The sequence below is a fragment of the Bos taurus genome, chromosome 3, assembly GCF_002263795.3.
Source record: "Bos taurus isolate L1 Dominette 01449 registration number 42190680 breed Hereford chromosome 3, ARS-UCD2.0, whole genome shotgun sequence".
NCBI classification, from domain to species: domain Eukaryota; kingdom Metazoa; phylum Chordata; class Mammalia; order Artiodactyla; family Bovidae; genus Bos; species Bos taurus.
In genome coordinates this window covers 57952553-57975914 of record NC_037330.1, presented here as the reverse complement: position 1 = coordinate 57975914, position 23362 = coordinate 57952553, and the positions used below count along the sequence as shown (strand labels likewise).

Here is a 23362-nt window from a genome sequence, read left to right as displayed (position 1 = left end):
TATTAAATCCTTTAAACATTCACTCTAAGCATTGCTCAATACCTATCAAGTTACTTTGAGTAATAAAAGTAAACACAAGCTAAGCAAGTGGCATCATCTCTTGTTCTATGGTTTCTGGAACTAAACAAATGTCTCAAATTTTACTTCCATCAAATCAAGAAATATCTTAAGATATATTTTATTCTGCTTGAAATTAAAAAAAAAGATTTCTAAAGATATATAAGTTGATTATTTAAAGGTATTCAAAATATGAATGGTAAAAACATGTCTCTAATGTGATTTTAAATAGCTTTAAATGAGTCTTAAATGATTAAAAGATCATCCATCAGTAATTGCACCTACGTGACAAAAGAATTTCAGAGCTAAAATAATCAATCTATTATCTCATAGCTTTGTTAATGAATTATTAAGGAAGTGACTTGGCTTTTTTCCTACTAAATGGACTGATGGACTGCTGAGTGGCTATTTTTGCATGAGGTAGATGGAACTTCTATTAACTTATAAATGTAAATTGGCCATATCATGGAAGATATAATGAAATATGTTACTCTTTATAATCCTAAGTGAAATATTTTAATTTCTATAATATAAGGGTTTGCTTTTCCCCAATGACTCACTATAAAATTATTTCTATCTAAAAGGTTCATATGATACTACTTTGCTGAAAATACACTTAATAATGTATTCAAAATATTTTTATTTAGTCTAGTATAACTTTAATATTCTCTCTTAACATGACTATGCATTAAGTCTACAGATTTTTAATAAAATAGAATGCTGATCTGTATTTAGCAACTCAATTCCTGATTGAATTTCAATTCAACAAGAAAAACATGGCTTACTCACCACTTTACCAGAACTAAGTAACCTTCTGAGCCAGCCAATAGTTTTTAAAAAGTACAACATTTGAGCCAGAGTAGCATTCTGGTTGGATATATTATGGCAACCATGAATGCATTCACAGTAAGCCAGGCTACATACCTAAGACAGATCTGTTCTATATTGTTCAGCCCAGAGAATTCTTTCTGAAATGGATGGTAAATTAGTGAATTAAGACATATTTTAAAAATAATAACTTACAGGAGGTCCAGTGTCCCCTTTTGGCCCTCTTAGATTCTCCATTTCGAGCACTGTATTAAGATCCTCATAATAATAATAATAATCATAAAGCTCAGTTTCATAGCTATTTTCGATGGGATAAGTAGCATCAGGATCAAATTCACCTTCCTTCCTTAGATCAAGGTGATTATCCACAGATGGCTCATCTGTCACTCTGTATAAGGTTGTGTTTAAAATCTGCTGCAGTTCTATAAGTTCATTAGTGTGCAGATTTGCTGTGATAGCCTTCTTGAGATTCTTAATTGTATCTTGTTTTATATGTGGAAGACTAGATGATATCTTCTTAAGTGGTGACAGACCAGTTATTTTATCATTATGTTGTGTGATATTGTCCGACACATTTAGAAGAGAAATAAATTTATCCTTGTTTTTTTTCCTTGGCTCATTGAGGCTACGATGGGACATTGGCAGGCTTAAATTTGCCTGAATAAGTTGCTCAGTGATCAATTCTTTGGTCTGAATCACATGGTTCACAAGATCCATAGCAGAGACATTCTGTGAATGAAGAGAAGTTAACTGAGATCTTGATATCTGGTGTTCTTGTTGTTTATTCACTGCCACAGAATCATTATTTGTGAAATCTAGAACACTTTTGTTTTCAGTAACTGTGTCCTGTGACAGTACTTTTTCACCCAATCTTTTGGGCAGGAGAGAGTTTTCTGGTATCTTAGTTGATACAATAGTTGTATGAGGAAGGCTTGTCCCGGGGCGACACTGCTGTTTCACATATCTGCAATAGCTTGCAGATGCTTCTGCAGAAGGAATAATATCCAACTGACATACTACTCCTTCAAAATGGACAGAATTATTATTCATACTTCCCAAGGTAAACACACTGTTAGAATCAAAGGTCTGAACTTCCGAAAGAGTCTCTCTGCTAAAATATTTCTTTCCACATTCAACAAACATTGAGACATCTTGATTGGTAACAGCAATGGCAAATGAGTGCCATCGCTCATCGTGAACACTGTAGTTGAAAAAGACAGACTGCTTTCCTCCAAGGTATACCACTAATTTTTTAGGTAATAACTGTACTCCTAATTGCAGTCTATTTTTACTTCTAATGCTGAAGAGAAATGCATTGTTTACTCTATATGACTGCAACCCAATTAATATTGTAAATGGCTGTTCTAAGTTGACTGGTAAAATTTTCACAAGAGGTGATTCAATATAGGAATCGTTTGTTAAAATGACACCCGATTCTGTTACATGGACCCCCTGAGGTAGTGGTGTAGATGATGGTGGTACAGCGGTCACTGATGAAGAGTGTCTTACATCTTTGCCTCCAAGGCCTAGTTGATGAAGAATGTCTATGCCTGGAAATTAAAAAAAGAGAGAAAGAGAGAAAGAATCTTACTCTTAGGCATTCATGTGTTCATATAAATGTTTGAGTATGAGAAAATCTTCCTTGTAGGTATCAATAGTAATTTCTAAAATAAACATGCTCTATCAATAACTAATGTCTAGGTAATGAGAGGTATGGAAAGGGAGAGTAAAATGTTATTCTTTATCATCTGAAACACACACCCCCCAATATCCCTATGCCCAAAACTTAATAAATGTTTTATTAGGGAACTTGTTACTCCAATGAATGTACATGTTCAAAGATTCCCAGATGGTCATTTACTTCATTAATTTAGAATTTAAAATTTTATGCCTTCTTTGATCAAGAGAAACTGGAGACATACTTACAAAGAGAAATTTTAAGTTTGGAAACCATTTTATAAATTAAGTTCACACACCTATTTAAACTATAATTTTTCAGGATGTTTTCTCTGTAGCCTTCCAATAATTTGCAAGTTACATAAGAGCCCTCCCTATGCCTAATTCCTTAAGTGTGTGCTACACATAAAGTACCCAGTACCCTGAAAACTTCTGGACAAGACAACTGAAATTCTTAAATTGCTTGGCACTGTATATTTTTCTCTCCCTTACATATTTCTCTCTCTCCTATTTTGTCTCGGTCCTCCACAGTAATTCTTAATCCAAATAATTTATCAGTTCAGTTCAGTCGCTCAGTCATGTCCGACTCCTTGCAACCCCATAAATCGCAGCATGCCAGGCCTCCCTGTAATTTATAGACTTTCTTAATAATTTTTATTAAAATATAGGTTTTACATATATTTTTTAATTATTATTTTTCTAGTTTTCATTGTAATATTATTGATAGTATATTGCCTATCTCCCTTACCCAATTATAAACTCTTGGAAGATGGATTCTATGTCTGCTCAGAATATCTATTATACCTATTATATTATCTATTATATCTCTCTTCAAACTTTTCTATAATTTCTGAATGAATGAATTTGCCCCATCCAAATCTGATCAGGTGCAACATGTACCCCTAGAGTCCAACAAAATTATAAACCTATACCATTTGTAAAAATAATAAATTTTCTCAAAGATACAGAACAGCTTAAATAGTCATGTGATCTTTGTTATCTTTGGGTGATAAATTTCCCAGTTGTATCACTGTACGTTAAAGAACTATTTATTTATAACTATAAGTGAGGAAAAATTAAGATTTTTGAAGATTAGCCAGCAAGATTACACATCATCTTAGTTTTCCTTTCATAAAAGATTAGTAGATATTTGATAACTCATGTTTATTACAAACTGCAAATATAGTAGCAGATGTCCACCAAAATATTCTTAACAGCAGTTATAACTTATATGCATCTCCAGGAATTTGGGGAAATACTTTAACAAGGCCCCATAAAAACATGTAAAAAAAATGTTGATGTCTTGTTTTAAAATAATTCATAAAAGATTTTAATTTAATTCCATAATATGACTATTTGCTTTAATATAAGACATGAATTGCCAGCTAGATCATTCCCAATCTTCAACAAAAATTTACACTTCTGAAACATAACATAAGGGCTTATCTGTGACTTTGGGTATTCTCAATGCTAACTGCCTCTAAGGGTATTCTCAATTCAAGAAATCAACTATGGAAGAAACACTGCTAATATGAAAATCACAATGCTTGAAGTATATACAATAATAAAGTGTGTGAAAGTTATCATTCTATGATGCCAGATCAGCTACTTTTACACAAACGAAAAGTCAGAATTAAGTGGTATGATATTCTAGGGTTGCTACTTGCCCAGAGAAAACCAATCTTTGTATTTAAGTCCTGCTATCTACTACCTCAAATTTCTGATTCTATTAGAATGAAATACTAGAGAAAGTATTATTTTAAAACTTCAGTGTACATCTTTTCAATATTTATATTCATATACACATAATATAAATACTTCCTTCAATTCTAATATACATATACATGTATATTCCCTTCAATTCTGAGTTTTTATGACAAATAGCTAGGCTTTGTAAAAATCAAATGTTTTTAAGCATTTACTACTCAAAACAATTTAATTTTTGAACCATCCTTGCATTCCTAAAATAAAACCTACTTGATCATTGTATTTTATTCTTTTAAGACACACTGCATTAATTAAGACTGGTCTGTGGTTTTTCCATTATTATACTATCTTTATACGACTATAATGTTGGACTTTATTTTTTTATGGTCTAGAACAGTTTAAATTCCTTTAAATTTTTTTCTCAAAAGTTAACACTCAGTTGTAAATCAAGGTTATCATGTTGGCCTTTTCATTGATAGCTTTTCATTCACCCTAATTTCTTTTATGTCAGTTAATTTATGCAAAATTTCAACTATCTCTTGAATCAATTTTTAAAATTTATATTTTTAGGAAATAACTTCCTTTTAGGCTCCAAATGTATTACTCAGAAAACATAATATTCCCTTGAAATTATTTTTGTTTCCCTATCTCAGATTCTCTCTTAAAATTTCCAATTTTGAATATTTTGGTCTATTTGTTCTTAAGGGTAACTATTGCTTATTTCAAAAGTAGAGCCTTGTATTTGTTTATCCTTTCTATTATTTTCTGTCTGCTTTCTGTATCATTTTCTGCATCTACCTTTATTATTTTTTCTTATTTTCTTTTGATTCGATTCTTTTTCTAGTTTCTAGAGATGAGCACTTATTCATAGTAGTTAAGCAGTACATTTTCTAAATACTGTTTTAGCTGTATCCCATAGATTGTTGATGTATTATTTTCATTTTGTATGATTTTTCATTTTTGCAGTTTTCTAGAAAGTATGCAATTTTTACTTGTATTTTTCCCATTGACCCAAATGATTTAAGAAGAAATGCAAAATTTTCCAGTTAGGTTTTATTTTCTGATTTCTTAGTAAAACCTAATAGCATTGTGACTAGAAAATGGTGTCTAAGTTGCACTTTTTGTTTTTGAAATTTAGCCTAACAAATGGTTAATTTTCTGGTGTTTGATCAGTACTTACAATGGTTTTCAGGGTACAGAATTTAAAACCAGTTTGCTGAACCTCATTGTTTATTTTATATCCTTTATACCCTCATTTTTATACAATTAATCTATCATGGAGTAAAAGATTAACAAAGTCTCATCACTATTTATCTTTTTGGCTTTTTATCTCATGCGGCCTTAACTTTATGAATATTAATGTTATGGTTGTTATGCAGAGGTAGTCATAATATTCATATATTTACTGAGTATTGCACCTTTTCAAACGATAAGGAGTATGTCTATGTCTATTTTGTTTATGATCTCTACCTTATCTGGTATGAAGCCCCTTTGCCCTCACATTTTGTTTGCTTTATCTGATAACCTTTGCATATACTTTTATTTTTACCTACTTTGAAGTACTGTCTTAAGTGGAAGGAGTTTGATTTGTTTGTGTCTGAAAATTTTTTCTTTGAATATAAAATTAAATCTATTTACATTCATTGACTTCACTTTCACTTTTCACTTTCCTGCATTGGAGAAGGAAATGGCAACCCACTCCAGCGTTCTTGCCTGGAGAATCCCAGAAACAGGGGAGCCTGGTGGGCTGCCGTCTGTGGGGTCGCACAGAGTCGGACACGACTGAAGCGACTTAGCAGCAGCAGCAGCAGCACGTTCGTTGATGTGATAGTTTGCTTAATCTGTCATATTTTGCTTTCCCATTTTAATTTTTAAAGTCACTATGTGTTCCCTTTGCTATTTCATGTTCTTTTGAGATAAGAAAGGTTTCTCTCTTTATTCTAAAGTTTGCTTTTAAAGTTAAAAGTGTATACAGTGTCCCTAGTCCACTTTAGACATAGCTATTAATTTTACTGAACAATGTTTTCTTTTCTTTTTTCTCCTTTTTGGCCCCTTTTCCTTTACCACCTAATATTAGTCAATAGGATTATCTTTCCTAGTATTTATCTTTTCATTAAGTACTATCCTTACAGTGTTTTCTATTTAATCTATGTGCTTCAGATAATATTTAATTCTCAGCTTCTGATGAACCAATCAGCAAACTCAATCTACTTCCTGGGTTTTTTTCCTCTTTTTCTTCCCTCCTTTTTGGTGGCTTTACCAGTTCTATATTGCCAGTTCATATGCTATTCATATTGTTTCATTCCCGTATTTTCTTCTGTTAAATAGAACCAGTCTTTTGTAGTCATTTCTCTTTGCTGAAGTTTATGCTCTATTAGTTTCCTTAAGAAGGGTTCATGAGAACCTTTCCTGACTTTTTAAATGGTTGGTAATGTTGGACCTTAAGCTTCGCTGAACGTAACATTCTTTGTTGGTATTTTCTTTCTTCGAATATCTTACAATCATGTTTCCACCGGCCTTAGATGTTGATGTTAGGGTCAAAAAATCTGAAGCCAGCTAACATTTTTCTCCTTCTAAGTGATTCATTTTTTTTTTTTTTAAACTAGCATGCTCCAAAGATGTGTTATGTTCTTTATCTTCAAAGTACAGTGACTTTTTATTAGGATATGGCTTCATATTGATCATTCTGGATAACTTTGTCTGGCACATAGTATGCCCATTTGTTGTAGGGATTCTTTTCCCTGTTTTCTTTTTTCTTTTTTTTTTGTTAACTGCTAAGTTCTCGTGAAGCTTAAACTCTCTTGAGTGTTTGTTGTATTTTATAGTTTCGATTTTCTCCTTCAAAAATTCCTATTATAAACATGCTGAATCTCCATTGCTGTCCTCTATGTCATTTCTCTGTAAATGTTATCTTCAGTTCCATTTGTTTGATTTTCTCATATCTTGTCCTTCCTATAATGTCTAATCTCTTTGTGTTCCAATTTCATTTTGATTTGTAAAAGGGTTTTTTCCCTTACTACTTCCTTTGAGTTCTACAAGCTTACAGTTCATATCCTTTTAATATCTTAGTCTCTTCCTTTTCCTGAGCTCTTCTATTTCTGCTTTATGATCTTCCTCACATAGAAGGGATTGTTTTTCTGTGTGCATGTTCTCATTTTTGCTGTTTTCCCCTACATTTTAGCTTGTTGTGTTTTTCTATTTTAGTTTCTTATGGTCTCACCTCCAAGCAATTTTTAGAAGGATGCTGGGAGAAAATGGAGAGACATTCCTGCCAAATCTCAAAAGCAGAGGTTTTGTTTCAGCATTACTGGAGTTTCCTTCTCAAATGGCTCCTTGATACAGCCCCACTTTCTCTGAACCAAAGCTAGTCCAGGAGGACTACACCCAGCTCTGTGCACAACTCCTCTCTCCTTCCCTGTAATCATTCCCACTGGCATACACTTCAGAATGAATCCTTCACGTTAGGAAGTAGATTTTTTACATTTTTTTGAGATCTGTCCCCGCTGAGCCATTAGCTATTACCTGTGCTTCTTTCTTGTACTTCCCTCTGGGTAGCTTTGGTTCTCCCCAGATCCTGTGGCACTTGTTAGATACAATGGGGCTTCCTTGGCGACTCAGAAGGTAAAGAATCTGCCTGCAATGCAGGAGACCCAGGTTTGATGCCTGGGTTAGGAAGATCCCTGGAGAGAAGAATGGCTACTCACTCCAGTATTCTTGCCTGGAGAACTCCATGGACAGAAGAGCGTGGCGGGCTACAGTCCATGGGGTTGCAAAGAGTTGGACATGAATGAGCAACTAACACTTTCACTTTCAAAGGTTAAGTACTTCAGGGTGTGCTCCTCACTTTCTGGAAGTTGGCTTTTGCTGTTGCTTTCTGAAATCTTTCTATTGACTTCCCTCCACAGAGCATCTGCTTTTCTCAGCAGAAATGGGGAGTTTAAAGATTATATCAGTACCCAGTTTTACTGGAAATGCAGTCTTTGGGTTCCTTTACTATGTCATTAACCTTATTTCATTTCTAGGTTATCCAGAAACAGGAAAAAGAAAGTATCTTATAGTTTTAAGTTTATATTAAAGTCAATACTCATCTCATAGATGAAGAATATGAGGTCCAGAGAGACTAAGTAACTTGGTCAAAAACACACAGTTGATAAAAGGTAGAAATGAATTTGAGCACAATCAGACTGATTTCGAAGTCTACCATCCTCCGCGTCTGCCTTCCGTGGGGCCTTCTAGCCACCGGGTCCTCCACCCCACCTCGTTGCCCTTGGAAAGCTGCACTAAGCATGGCAGGATTATTTCCCCAACAGAAAACTGAGTGGAGAACAGTCTCTAGGTAGCCACCAGAGTTGGAACCTGATGTGAACTCTAATTATTATTCTAGTTTTAACCATTCTTATCTCACTGTGAATGTTTAGCTAATGTTTTGAGTAGATGACTAAAGAGAGCATATAGAAATATCTCAGAGCTATTGCAGGCTCTGTTACAAACTACCACAATAAAGTCAATATTGGAATAAAGTGAGTTACACAAATTGCTTAGTTTCCCAGTGCATAATAATTTATGGTTATACTATACTGTAGTCTATTTAGTATGCAACAGCATTATGTCTAAAAAATAATGTACATACTTTAATTAAAAATTACTTTATTGCTAAAAGTGCTAACCACCATCTGAGCCTTCAGCAATTTGGAATCTTTTTGCAACAATACCAGAAACACTGATCACAGATCATAATAATAAATATAAAAATGAAAAAGTTTGAAATATGCAAGAATTACCCAGAAGTGACACAGAGGTATAAAGCGAACAAATGCTGCTGGAAAAACAGCACTGGACAGACATGATCAAAATAGGGCTGCCACAAATGTCCACCTTGTAAAATACACAATATCGAGAAATGTGATAAAGCCAAGTGTAATAAAATGAGGCATGCTTGCAGAGAATTGTTAAGGATAAAAAGTCACAGACAAGAGGGGTGGAGAGAACAGGAAGAAAAAGAAAAAGATTTCTATCACAGGACAGACTTTTTACACTAATTTAATTACATTAATATCTCGCCCTAGATACCACCAAATTGCAATTTTAAATTTAGATAATTGGTACTGGTGAATAGAGCAAGAAAAATCTCAGTTGTCTATAAGTTACTAATTTCATGAGTTAACTCTAACCAGGCAATCAATTGAGTTTGTGTCACTTAGGAAACTAGTTACCATTTAAAGAATACTTATTATCAATCAGGCACTTCATTAGATGGTGTAAATTTTTTAAAGACTAAAAATAGCAGCATTAATTAAATTGTTTCTATGTACCAAGAACCATGTTAAGAATTTTACTATATTAAGCCAGGTAATTCGTGTAACATAATGAAGTATGTGCTACTGTTAATCCATCTGAGAGCTATAAAAACAAGTCACAGAGAATTTAAATAATTTTCCCAAGGTCATCCAACTAGGAAGTTCAGAGGCAGAATTTGAATGCAGGCAGTCCTCTGGAGCCAATCTTTTAGCATGACAACTTTCAGGAATGCGTAGGTGGTGGCCCAGTGGCAGAACTGATTGTATCTCCACCGATTTGCTTAAATAGAAAATACATTATGGTGTTGCCAAGACAACGCTTTGCTCTTTTTACTGTAAACATCAAACATAATGACTTCATCTAAACCACGGTTTCAGTAACCACATATGCTGACTCACAAAATTCTCTTCTGAGGTTTGAATAACTAATTACCCATTCAATTTATCCACTAGAGACTAGCTATCCCACTAGCACTTCTAACTCAATGCATTTCCCCCCACATCTGTTCTTCTTACATTAGCGTCTTTCTCAGTGAAGATCCCCACTACCGTACCACACCAGCAGTCTGAGTAATGTTTTTATAGTGCAAATTATATCATGGTATTCTCCTGAGCAAAATTCTTCAATGGCTTCCCACCACACTAAAAATGCAATCCAAACTTTGACACGATGCATGAAACCTATGTCAACAGCTCACTTCCTGCCTATCTCATCTGTCCTTTCATTGCATCCCACCTCTGATCCAGCATGCCGGTCTATTCTTATGGCTTAAAACCACTAAATTCATTTTTAACTCACGGTATTTGCATTCATTTTTCTCTTTGCCTAGAATGCTCTAAACCCTTAATTCATTCTGATGTACACTCAAATACGACCTGTTCAGAGAGGCTTTCCCTAGCCACATTACATAAACTATAAAATAGTCATCCTCCTTGCCCCAGTCACTAACTCTACTGTCTCATTGAGCTTTATTATTTCTTTGTAATACTGCAAATTTAGGAGAAAATACATATGTATATAAACTTGCCTATTACTTGGCTCTCTGGTTGAAATGTAAATACGTAAGAGAAGAACTTCATATTGTTTTATCATAATATTCCAACATTTAGGACACTGACTAAAACAAAGTAGGTCCACAGTATTGCTTGAATGAATTAATCAACCCAATCATCTGTCCCAGAAACCTGGTAATTATCTTTTACTTCTCTTCCCACCCATTTTGTATTCAGTTACCATGTCCAACACAACCCTTAGCTGAGTTCTCTTTACTTAGCCAGATTTTAATATTAGCCTCCTAACAGATTTCTAGGTCTTCCCTCATAGCTCAGTTGGTAAAGAATCCAACTGCAATGCAGCAGACCCCAGTTCAATTTCTGGGTTGGAATGATCCCCTGGAAAAGGAATAGGCTACCTACTCCAGTATTCCTAGACTTCTCTTGTGGCTCAGCTGGTCTTGTATGACATTCCTTGTCCCATTCCTCATCCACACTGCTACCATAGAAAGCTTGGTAAAGTACAGAACAAAACGAAGATTAGTTCATGACACTCCTTCCTATAATACATCAGCAGTCCTTGTAGCTTTTAGCACAAAACTCATTCATCTTAGTTCAGCCTTCAGGCCCTTAATGATGTAACCTCCTGCCTACATTTCTAATCTCACATCTCATACCTTCCTAGCAAGCTTTATCATTTGGCAATATTCTGTGCATATTACTACATATTATTGCTGGGGAGGTTGGTACTACCATGATTCTACTAGGAATGGATAACTGGACACACCACATATGGGACTTTCCTAGATTCTTCTACCTGAGTATCTTTTCTAGATTGCTTTAATCTGTATCCTTTTGCTGACATCTACTATACCTGAGAGTATAACAGATTTCCTGAGTTCTGTGAATCCTTCTAGAGCATTGCTGAGCCTGAAAGCTGTCTTTGGGATCCTCAAATTTGCAGTTGGTGTCAAAGGAAGTGTGGTCTTTGCAACTGCCCCCTAATTTGTACTAATTTATGCATTTTTTTCTCAATGATTTATCTTCTCATTCTATATTTTCTACCCTTGACATTTAACTTTCCTTTAATTTTTTGCTATATCAAAGCTTACAAAAACTCATTCTTTCAGAGTCTTGAAGAGAATGTCCCTTCATGCCAAATTTACTCATCTGACAAGACAGTTCAGGTGATACCTCCTCTTTAGGCATCAGTGCAATTTTTGGTTTGTTGTTGTTTTGTTACAAACTAATGACAATAGAAGATATTAAGAAGAGGTGGCAAGAATACACAGAAAACTGTACAAAAAAGATCATCATGACCAAGATAATCATGATGGTATGATCACTCACCTTGAGCCAGACACCCTGGAATGTGAAGTCAAGTGGGCCTTAGAAAGCATCACTACGAACAAAGCTAGTGGAGGTGATGGAATTCCAGTTGAGCTCTTTCAAATCCTGAAAGATGATGCTATGAAAGTGCTGCACTCAAGATGCCAGCAAATTTGGAAAACTCAGAGTGGCCGCAGGACTGGAAAAGGTCAGTTTTCATTCCAATCCCAAAGAAAGGCAATGCCAAAGAATGCTCAAACTACTGTACAATTACACTCATCTCACACGCTAGTAAAGTAATGCTCAAAATTCTCCAGGCCAAGCTTCAGCAATACATGAACCGTGAACTTCCTGATGTTCAAGCTGGTTTTAGAAAAGGCAGAGGAACCAGAGATCAAATTGCCAACATGCGCTGGATCATCGAAAAAGCAAGAGAGTTCCAGAAAAACATCTATTTCTGCTTTATTGACTATGCCAAAGCCTTTGACTGTGTGGACCACATTAAACTGTGGAAAATTCTGAAAAAGATGGGAATACCAGACCACCTGACCTGCCTCTTGAGAAACCTATATGCAGGTCAATAAGCAATAGTTAGAACTGGACATGAACAAAAGACTGGTTCCAAATAGGAAAAGGAGTATGTCAAGGCTGTATATTGTCACCCTGCTTATTTAACTTATATGCAGAGTACATCATGAGAAATGCTGGGCTGGAAGAAGCACAGGCTTTAGTCAAGATTGCCGGGAGAAATATCAATAACCTCAGATATGCAGATGACACCACCCTTATGGCAAGAGGAGAGTGACAGAGTGAAAGTTAAGGAGAAGAGGAAAGAGGAGTGAAAAAGTTGGCTTAAAGCTCAACATTCAGAAAATGAAGATCATGGCATCTGGTCCCATCACTTCATGGGAAATAGATGGGGAAACAGTGGAAACAGTGTCAGACTTTATTTTGGGGGACTCCAAAATCACTGCAGATGGTGATTGCACCCATGAAATTAAAAGACGCTTACTCCTTGGAATAAAAGTTATGACCAACCAGATAGCATATTCAAAAGCAGACACATTACTTTGCCAACAAAGGTTCATCTAGTCAAGGCTATGGTTTTTCCAGTGGTCATGTATGGATGCGAGAGTTGGACTGTGAAGAAGGCTGAGCACCAAAGAATTTATGCTTTTGAACTGTGGTGTTGGAGAAGACTCTTGAGAGTCACTTGGACTGCAAAGAGATCCAACCAGTCCATTCTAAACGAGATCAGCCCTGGGATTTCTTTGGAAGGAATGATGCTAAAGCTGAAGCTCCAGTACTTTGGCCACCTCATGCGAAGAGTTGACTCATTGGAAAAGACTCTGATGCTGGGAGGGATTGGGGGCAGGAGGAGAAGGGGACGCCAGAGGATGAGATGGCTGGATGGCATCACCGACTCGATGGACGTGAGTTTGAGTGAACTCCGGGAGTTGGTGATGGACAGGGAGGCCTGGCGTGCTGCGATTCATGGGGTCGCAAAGAGTTTTACACGACTGAGCGACTGAACTGAACTGAATGACAAATAGGGGGCTTCACAAGCAGTGCTAGTGGCAAAGAACCCACTTGGCAACACAGGAGACACAAGAGATGTGGTTTGATCTCTAGGTCAGGAAGATCCTCTGTAGTAGGAAATGGCAACCAACTGCAGTGTTCTTGCCTGGAAAACTCCATGGAAAGAGGAGCCTGGAGGATTATAGTCCATGGGGTCACAAAGAGTGAGAAACAACTCATATGTGTATGTATGAGCATAGATTTGCATAATGACAAATACATCCTTTCTCATGGTGGAGAATTCTGACAAAATATAGTCCAATGGAGAAGGAATGGCAAACCACTTTAGTATTCTTGCCTTGAGAACCCCATGAACAGTATGAAAAGGCAAAAAGATAGGACACTGAAAGATGAACTCCCCAGGTAGGTAGGGGCCCAATATGCTACTGGGGATCAGTGGAGAAATAACTCCAGAAAGAATGAAGAGATGGAGCCACACCAAAAACAATACCCAGTTGTGGATGTTACTGGTGATGGAAGTAAAGTCAGATGCTGTAAAGAGCAATATTGCATAGGAACCTGGAATGTCAGGTCCATGAATCAAGGCAAATTGGAAGTGGTCCAACAGGAGATGACAAGAGTGAACATCGACATTTCAGGAATCAGTGAACTAAAATGGACTGGAATGGGTGAATTTAACTCAGATAACTATTATATCTACCACTGTGGGCAAGAATCAAGAATCCCTTAGAAAAAATGGAGTAGCCATCATAGTCAACAAAAGAGTCTGAAATGCAATCAGTTCAGTACAGTTGCTCAGTCGTGTCCAACTCCTTGTGACCCCATGAACCACAGCACGCCAGGCCTCCCTGTCCATCACCAACTCCCTGAGCCAACCAAACCCATGTCCATAATTGGGTGATGCCATCCAACCATCTCATCCTCTGTCGTCCCCTTCTTCTCCTGCCTTCAATCTTTCCCAGCATCAGGGTCTTTTCAAATGAGTCAGCTCTTTGCATCAGGTGGCTAAAGTATTGGAGTTTCAGCTCCAGCATCAGTCCTTCCAATGAATACACAGGACTGATTTCCTTTAGGATGGACTGATTGGATCTCCTTGCAGGCCAAGGACTCTCAAGAGTCTTTTCCAACACCACAATTCAAAAGCATCAATTCTTCTGTGCTCAGCTTTCTTTATAGTCTAACTCTGACATCTATATATGACCACTGGAAAAACCATAGTCTTGATTAGATGGACCTTTGTTGACAAAGTAATGTCTCTGCTTTTTAATACACTGTCTATGTTGGTCAGGAAAAGGCAATGGCACCCCACTCCAGTACTCTTGCCTGGAAAATCCCATGGACGGAAGACCTGGTAGGCTGCAGTCCATGGGGTCACGAAGAGTCAGACACGACTGAGCAACTTCACTTTCACTTTTCACTTTCATGCATTGGAGAAGGAAATGGAAACTCACCCCAGTGTTCTTGCTTGGAGAATCCCAGGGACAGCAGAGCCTGGTGGGCTGCTGTCTATGGGGTCGCACAGAGTCAGACATGACTGAAGTGACTTAGGAGCAGTAGCAGCAGTAGGTTGGTCTAACTTTACTTCCAAGGAGTAAGAGTCTTTTAATTTCATGGCTGCAATCACCATCTGCAGTGATTTTGGAGCCCAAAAATATAAAGTCTGACACTGTTTCCACATCTATTTCCCATGAAGTGATGGGACTACATGCCATGATCTTCGTTTTCTAAATGTTGAACTTTAAGCCAAATTTTTCACTCTCCTTTTTCATTTTCATCAAAGGCTCTTTAGTTCTCCTTCACTTTCTGCCATAAGTGTGGTATCATCAGCATATCTGAGGTTATTGATATTTCTCCCAGCAATCTTGACTCCAGCCTGTGCTTCTTCCAGCCCAGCATTTCTCATGATGTACTCTGCATATAAGTTAAATAAGCAGGGTGACAATATACAGCCTTGATATACTCCTCTTCCTATTTGGAACCAGTCTGTTGTTCTATGTTCATTTATTGCCAAATTCAGACTGAAATTGAAGAAAGAGGAGAAAACCACTAGACCATTCAGGTATGACCTAAATCAAATCCCTTATGACTATACAGTGAAAGTGAAAAATATATTTAAGGGACTTGATCTGATAGAGTGCCTGATGAACTATGGACAGAGGTTCGTGACACTGTATAGGAGACAGGAATCAAGACCATCCCTAAGAAAAAGAAATGCAAAAAAGCAAAATTGCTATCTGAGGAGCCCTTACAAATAGCTGTGAAAAGAAGGGAAGCGAAAAGCAAAGAAGAAAAGGAAAGATATACCCATTTGAATGCAGAGTTCCACAGAATAGCAAGGAGAAATAAGAAAGCCTTCCTCAGCGATCAGTGCAAAGAAATAGAGGAAAACAATAGAATGGGAAAGATTAGAGATCTCTTCAAGAAAATTAGAGATACCAAGGGAACATTCATGCAAAGATGGGCACAATGCTGCTGCTGCTGCTGCTGCTGCTGCTAAGTCGCTTCAGTCGTGTCCAACTCTGTGCAACCCCATAGACGGCAGCCCACCAGGTCCTGCCGTCCCTGGGATTCTCCAGGCAAGAACACTGGAGTGGGTTGCCATTTCCTCCTCCAATGCATGAAAGTGAAAAGTGAAAGTGAAGTCGCTCAGTCGTGTCTGACTCTTAGCGACCCCATGGACTGCAGCCTACCAGGCTCCTCCGTCCATGGGATTTTCCAGGCAAGAGTACTGGAGTGGGGTGCCATTGCCTTCTCCTGATGGGCGCAATAAAGGACAGAAATGGTATGGGCCTAACAGAAGCAGGAGATATTAAGAAGAGGTGGCAAGAATACACAGAGGAACTATACAAAAAAGATCTTCATGACCCAGAAACCATGATGGTGTGATCACCAACCCAGAGCCAGTCATCCTGGAATGTGAAGTCAAGTGGGCCTTAGGAAGCATCACTACAAACAAAGTTAGTGGAGGTGATGGAATTCCTGTTGAGCTATTTCAAATCCTGAAAGATGATGCTGTGAATGTGATGCACACAATATGCCAGCAAATTTGGAAAACATAACAGTGGCCACTGGACTAGAAAAGGTCAGTTTTCATTACAATTCCAGAGAAAGGCAACGCCTAAGAATGCTGAAACTATCGCACAGTTGCACTCATCTCAGCGCTAGTAAAGTAATGCTTAAAATTCTCCATGCCAGGCTTCAGCAATAAATGAACCGTGAACTTCCAGATGTCAAAGCTGGATTTAGAAAAGGCAGAGGAACCAGAGATAAAATTGCCAACATCTACTGGATCATCAAAAAAGCAAGAGAGTTCCAGAAAAACATTTACTTCTGCTTTACTGACTATGCCAAAGCCTTTGACTGTTTGGATCACACCAAACTGTGGAAAATTATGAAAAAGATGAGAATACCAGACCACCTGACCTGCCTCCTAAGAAATCTGTATGCAGGTCAAGAAGCAACAGGTAGAACGAGATGTGGAACAATGAGCTGGTTCCAAATTGGGAAAGGAGTATATCAAGGCTGTATATTGTCACCCTGCTTATTTATATGCAGAGTACATCATGCGAAATACCGGCTAGATGAAGCACAAGCTGCAATCAAGATTGCCAGGAGAAATATAAAAAACCTCAGATATGCAGATGACCCCACCTTTATGGCAGAAAGCGAAGAAGAACTAAAGAGCCTCTTGAAGAAGGTCAAAGAGGAGAGTGAAAAATTGGCTTAAAATTCAACATTCAGAAAACGAAGATCATGGCATCTAGTCCCATCACTTCATGGCAACAGATGGGGAAGCAATGGAAACAGGACAGGCTTTATTTGGGGGGGCTCCAAAATCACTGCAGATCGTGACTTCAGCCATGAAATTGAAAGATGCTTGCTCCTTGGAAGAAACGTTATGACCAACCTAGACAGCATATTAAAAAGCAGAGACATTACTTTGCCAACAAAGGTCTGTCTAGTCAAAGCTATCACTTTTCCAGGAGTCATGTATGGATGTGAGAGTTGGACTATAAAAAAGCTGAGCACTGAAGAATTGATGCTTTTGAACTGTGGTGTTAGAGAAGACTCTTGAGAGTCCCTTGGACTGCAAGGAGATCAAACCAGTCCATCCTAAAGGAAATCAGTCCTGAATATTTATTGGAAGGACTGATGCTGACTCTGAAACTCCAATACTTTGCCCTCCTGATGTGAAGAACTGACTCATGAAAAAGACCCTGATGCTGAGAAAGATTGAAGGTGGGAGGAGAAGGGAACAACAGAGGATGAGATGGTTAGATGGCATCACCAACTTGATGGACATGAGTTTGAGTAAGCTCAGGGAGTTGGTGATGGACATGGAAGCCTGGTGTGCTGCAGTCCATGGGGTCGCACAGAGTTGGACACAACTGAGCAACTGAACTGAACTGAATAAAAATCAGTCCTCTAAGTATGCAAGGCTAATGCCAGATATAAACACAGACATTTCAACCTTACTTGCCTTTCATTTGAAACCTGTATAATAAGCAGTATTGATATTATCACTAGTTAGGAGAAAAGAATTATGGGCAGAGGGAAGACGAGGGAGAGATGAAAAGAGAGACAGGAAGTGGTGGGAGGGAGAAAAAAAAGGAGAAATGGCATCCCTGTAGATGCTAAAACTATGACTCATACCCAAGCACGTAACTCACTCCAGTGGCTATATAATTGACACTATGGTGTATAAAATAATGTCTAAACCAACAGACAAGGAGAGTCAATGTCTATACTTGTTTCCTCAAATCCTGTGCTGTGCTAAGTCACTTCGGTCGCCTCTAACTTTTTGTGACCTTATGGATCATAGCCCATCAGGCTCCTCTGTCCATAGGATTCTCCATGCAAGAAAACTGGAGTGGGTTGCCATGCCCTCCTCCAGGGGATCTTCCCAACCCAGGGATTGAAGCCACAGCTTACATCTCAAGTATACAAGAGCCAAAGATCCATTTTACCTGTCAACATTCAACAATATTCTATCACGAACTGGAGGAACAAGGAGAGTATCATGTTTATCTTCCAAAATGTAAAAATTCTTACACCTCTTAGAAGTTGGTAATTCAAAAGATTTAAATGAAAGTTATCAACTTTCAGGTAATAAGTTATGAGTAATTTCATTTAACGGAGTGTAATAAATTACAGTATTTGCTCATTATTAAATAACTTAATTAATATAAAATAGCACTTGTGTTAGTTGCTCAGTTGTGTCTGACTCTTCATGACCCCATGGACTACAGTCCATCAGGCTCCTCTGTCCATGGAATTTTCTAGGCAAGAATGTTGGAGCAGATTTGCCATTTCCTTTTCCAGGGGACCTTTCTAACCCAGTGATCCAACCCCTGCCTCCCACATAACAGGCAGATTCTTTACCGACTGGGTCACCAGGAAAGCACTTAATTTTGACAAGTTCTCACTGTTTAAAATTTTCATATATCTTGGTCAATTAAGTCCCCAAAGCTATATTTTTTTAGTCTGTAGGAATGAAAAAATAAAATGATGGTCTAAAATAAAATCAGAGTTGTAAATCAGAAAGATCATACAGGCCTTAATATACTTTTCCTTGGCAAATTACCCAAATTGACTAGATTAACTAGATAAGTGCCCACTACCCACTTTCTACTGTTCTGTATAATTTCAGCCAAATCGTCTTGCCAGAATTAAGACTCAAAGATAGTGCAACTACAAATTGACACTTTCCATGGGCACTTGCCATCTACCTCTACAAGGATTTAACCATGTTCTGCTATAGTTGCTGATCTTCAACACCCTCTGAAAGGAATTCAGGATGGAGAGCAAAAATGAGCCATTTTGTGCTCTGAGAGAAACTGGCAGAACAGGTCATCAGATAGCTAGATATTTTCAGAAGCCGATTTTATGAGCCACATTCTTGTATCTCCTCACGTCTAAAAGAGCAGTAAAGTCTTTCATGGTAACAACTGTTCGTGATTAGCAGAAGCCTTCTGCAAAAAAAATATATGCTTGACTGCATGTATTTCCCCTTCATCAAAATTATGTATATATCATGTACGGATGTGAGAGTTAGACTATAAAGAAAGCTGAGTGACAAAGAATTGATGCTTTTGAACTGTGGTGTTGGAGACGACTATTGAGAGTCCCTTGGACTGCAAAGAGATCCAACCAGTCCATCCTATAGGAGATCAGTCCTGGGTGTTCATTGGAAGGTCTGATGTTGAAGCTGAAACTCCAAGAGTTTGGCTACCTCATGCGAAGAGCTGACTCATTTGAAAAGACCCTGATGCTGGGAAAGATTGAGGGCAGGAGGAGAAGGGGGCGACAGAGGATGAAATGGTTGGATGGCATCAATGACTCAATGGACATGAGTTTGGGTAGGCTCCAGGAGTTGGTGTTGGACAGGGAGGCCTGGCATGCTGCAGCTCATGGGGTTGCAAAGAGTGGGACATGACTGAGCGACTGAACTGAACTGACATTCCTCCCGTCTCTTTTGCAGCAGTTCCTCAGAGCTGTCTAAATGCTGTCTCTCCCAGACTACAGTCCTCATTTTGCCCCATATAAAACTTAACTTTCACAATAGGCTTCCTGGATTCCAGCTCACTGAGTTAAGGAGCTAAAGAAGTTGTTTAAAACCAACTATTTTAATATTTTCATACTATTGGTGTATGGAAAAAGGAAGTTGTTCAGAGTATTTTTTTCCTACTGAATTTATCATATACTCATATGAGTCGGACATGACTGAAGCGACTTAGCAGCAGCAGCAGCATGCACTAAGCACTTTACATGTGTTATCTCATTTTATCCACACAATGACCTTCTTCTTACATAGTAAGAATTATTACCATCTTCATTTTGAAGTCCTGAAATCGAGGCTCAAAGTATGTAAGAAGCTTGCTCCAGGTCATATAACTGATAGGCACTAGAACCTGGGCACAAACCCAGGCTGCTGATTCCAGAACGCCTGCACCACAATCACTGGGTATGTTCGAAAGGAAATGTGACTTTAAAAAGTATTCTTAATACAAATACACCTATTTTGGGTAAAGAAATAAAAGCAACTTATTTATAAAATCAGGCTTCCCTGGTGGACTAGTGGTACAGAGTCTGCCTTCAATGTGGGAGACCTGGGTTCAATCCCTGGGTCAGGAAGATCCCCTGGAGAAGGAAATGGCAGCCCAGCACACTCCAGTATTCTTGCCTGGAGAATTCCATGGACAGAGGAGCCTGGTGGGTTACAGTCCTTGGGGTTGCAAAGAGTCAGACGTGATTTCGTGACTACACAGCAACAACAGCAATTTATAAAATGAGCAATGAAGCTTTAACCTATGTGAAACATTTTTGGTGAAGTGTGGGGGTTTTCACAGAAAATGCTTGGAGTTACTGCAACCTGAATGAGCTGCTTCCTACACACACATTTTGGGTTAATACTTCCACAGAAAATATCTTTTGGAGACAAATATTTTACACAGATTTCTACACATGTGGTTTGCACACCAAGCAATCAGGAACTGGAGAATGCTGTGTATACTGACAATTAGTTTACATGTCATATGGTGTAAGGTAGTATGTAGAGGTGTTACAACTATGCTTATCTCCCTGGCCACCAACCCACCAACAACATAAGCAAAGTAGACTGTATTATGTAAGAAAAGGGACCATTATCTGCCAAATTCTCAGGAGACGCAACCTTAAATAATCTTCTTTTGAAGTATAATAGAATCATTTTTTCATTTGGTTATACCAAAACTGTGGTTATAAAACAAATGATTTATGTTGATTAATATAATACCTTAATGGGCTTAGCTGTGCTAAAATTTAAATGAATAACAAAATATGGAAAATAACAGATGCTTATCTCTGCTCAGTCTTAAAATTTCACTAAATGAGAATAAGAAAATGTGGTTTAAAACCATATAGGCAAAGTGAAAGGGTAGAAGAGACAACAGCAGATAAGAGACATCAACAAATTTTTGAAAAATGAAAAACAGAGGAAGGAATTAGCAGAGCTGAGAAAACTGAACACTAAGGGCTTGCAGAAGCAAGAAATAATAATAGGCAGGCCAGTTCACAAGGCAAAGTCCTGACAAAGCTCAAGAACCAAATGCACCAAATCACTGAATTCAGGAGAGAAGCATAAGGCATCATATGTGGGAGAGGGAGGGCTTGAGAGTCTGTATAAGAAGCTTTGAGAGTAAAATTGAAGATTAAAGCTTACTTATGTACTGGAGAAACACTGAATAAATCCTAGCAGAAGATGGAAGAGAAGTGCCATAATGGGAACAAGTGAATTCAGTAAAAATCTACATACTAAATGGTGAGACCACACCTTTTTCCCCTCATAAGAACCTCTTTATATCTTTTATCTCCAATAACAGTGGCAACCAGGATTATATTCTACAAGTAAGAAATTGGAGGATTCTTCTGTGAACAAACTGGATAGATAGCCTTAGACATTTGCAGTCCAACAACAAGATGGCCAGCAAAGCTCCTAATTTTTCATGCTCTAGATAAAATATGCCAGTTAAAAAGCCCACCCATGAAAATGAGTTTCCAAGCATATTTTTATTGCCTTGCTTTTAAATTAAAACACGTAGACTTAAGAACTTTTCCAACATAAAAGACAGATTAAAGAAAACCAAAACTTGTGGGAAACAAAGATAATACAGGGAGCAGAACAAAACTTCAAAAAAATTATTTTTATCTTTGGAGAGCTGAGTAGATATTGCATCAAAGAAATAAGAACAAATTTAAGGCACAATCAGAGTGAGAAATCTCTTAAAAATTTAAATACAGCATTAGTAAAAAAAATTTAAATATTTGAGAATAGTGACTAATGAAAATCTGATATAAAATGGAAAGAAAACAAAAATGGAAAATCAGAGCTAAATAAATAAAAATAAGGCACTCAATCCAGGAGATCAATATCTGACCAACAGAACTTGCAGAAAGAAGAAATAAATATGTCAGAGAGACAAAACTAAGATAGGAAAATTCCCAGAAAATGAAAGATGTTTCTATTACATTGAAAAGGCCTAATGACTACCCATCAGAATATATTGAAAAAAGACCTGTACCAAAACACATTATTGCAAAATTGCAAAATATTGGGGATAAACATGATCCTAAGGTTTAAAGTGGAAAATTAAAAGGTAACACATAAAGAATCAAGAATTAGTAAAACATCAGATTTCTTAACTGCAAGCCAGAAGACAATAGATGCAAAAAATAGTTTAAAATTCTGACCGACAACTATTTATGGCCTAAAATTCTATACCTACCCAAACTCCCCTCAAGAAAATGAGTGAAATACAAAAAAAAAAAAAAAAAATCTCAGAAATGCAATGTTACAAGGAGTATACCATCTAAGTACACATTCTCAGGATGCTACCAGATGATATGCTTCACTCAAATTAGGTAATGGACAGTGAAAAAGGAAAATGAGTTCCAAAACACTGGATCTAACACAGATGAGAGACATCAATTCTACAAACAATTAGACAGCTCTCAATCCATTCCAACAGAATCTTAGTTTCCAGAAGAAATAACTCCAAGGGTGGGGAAAAAAAATTAAATGATTAGAGTATTTGGTGCATTTAAAAAAAAAAATTCAAAGAAGTTTTAAAATTCTTTTGGGATATCTGAGAATTAGTGACAGTGCCATAGAACACAGAGCAAACAAAAAAAAAAAAAAAGAGGAAAGGAGAAAATCGAGAGGATAGAAGAGTGGGCATCAGTTCAGTTCAGTCTCTCAGTCATGTCCAACTCTTTGCAACCCCATGGACTGCAGCACGCCAGGCTTCCCTGTCCATCACTAACTCCCAGAGTTTACTCAAACTCATGCCATTGAGTCAGTGATGCCATCCAACCATCTCATCCCCTGTCATCCCCTTCTCTTCCGGCCTTCAATCTTTTCCAGCATCAGGGTCTTTTCAAATGAGTCACCTCTTCAG

The 23362-nt window shown here is 37.5% G+C and overlaps 1 protein-coding gene across 3 annotated transcripts in view; it reads right to left on the bottom strand.

Annotated features, from left to right (window-relative positions):
- Positions 1 to 23362, bottom strand: part of COL24A1 (collagen type XXIV alpha 1 chain) — a 392387-nt gene that overhangs the window by 351990 nt on the left and 17035 nt on the right. For all 3 annotated transcript variants that reach the window (XM_024990097.2, XM_024990098.2, XM_024990099.2), the window contains exon 4: positions 1081 to 2435. In XM_024990097.2, coding sequence (XP_024845865.1) covers positions 1081 to 2435 — 1355 coding nt within the window. The remainder of the gene's footprint in view (positions 1 to 1080; positions 2436 to 23362) is intronic.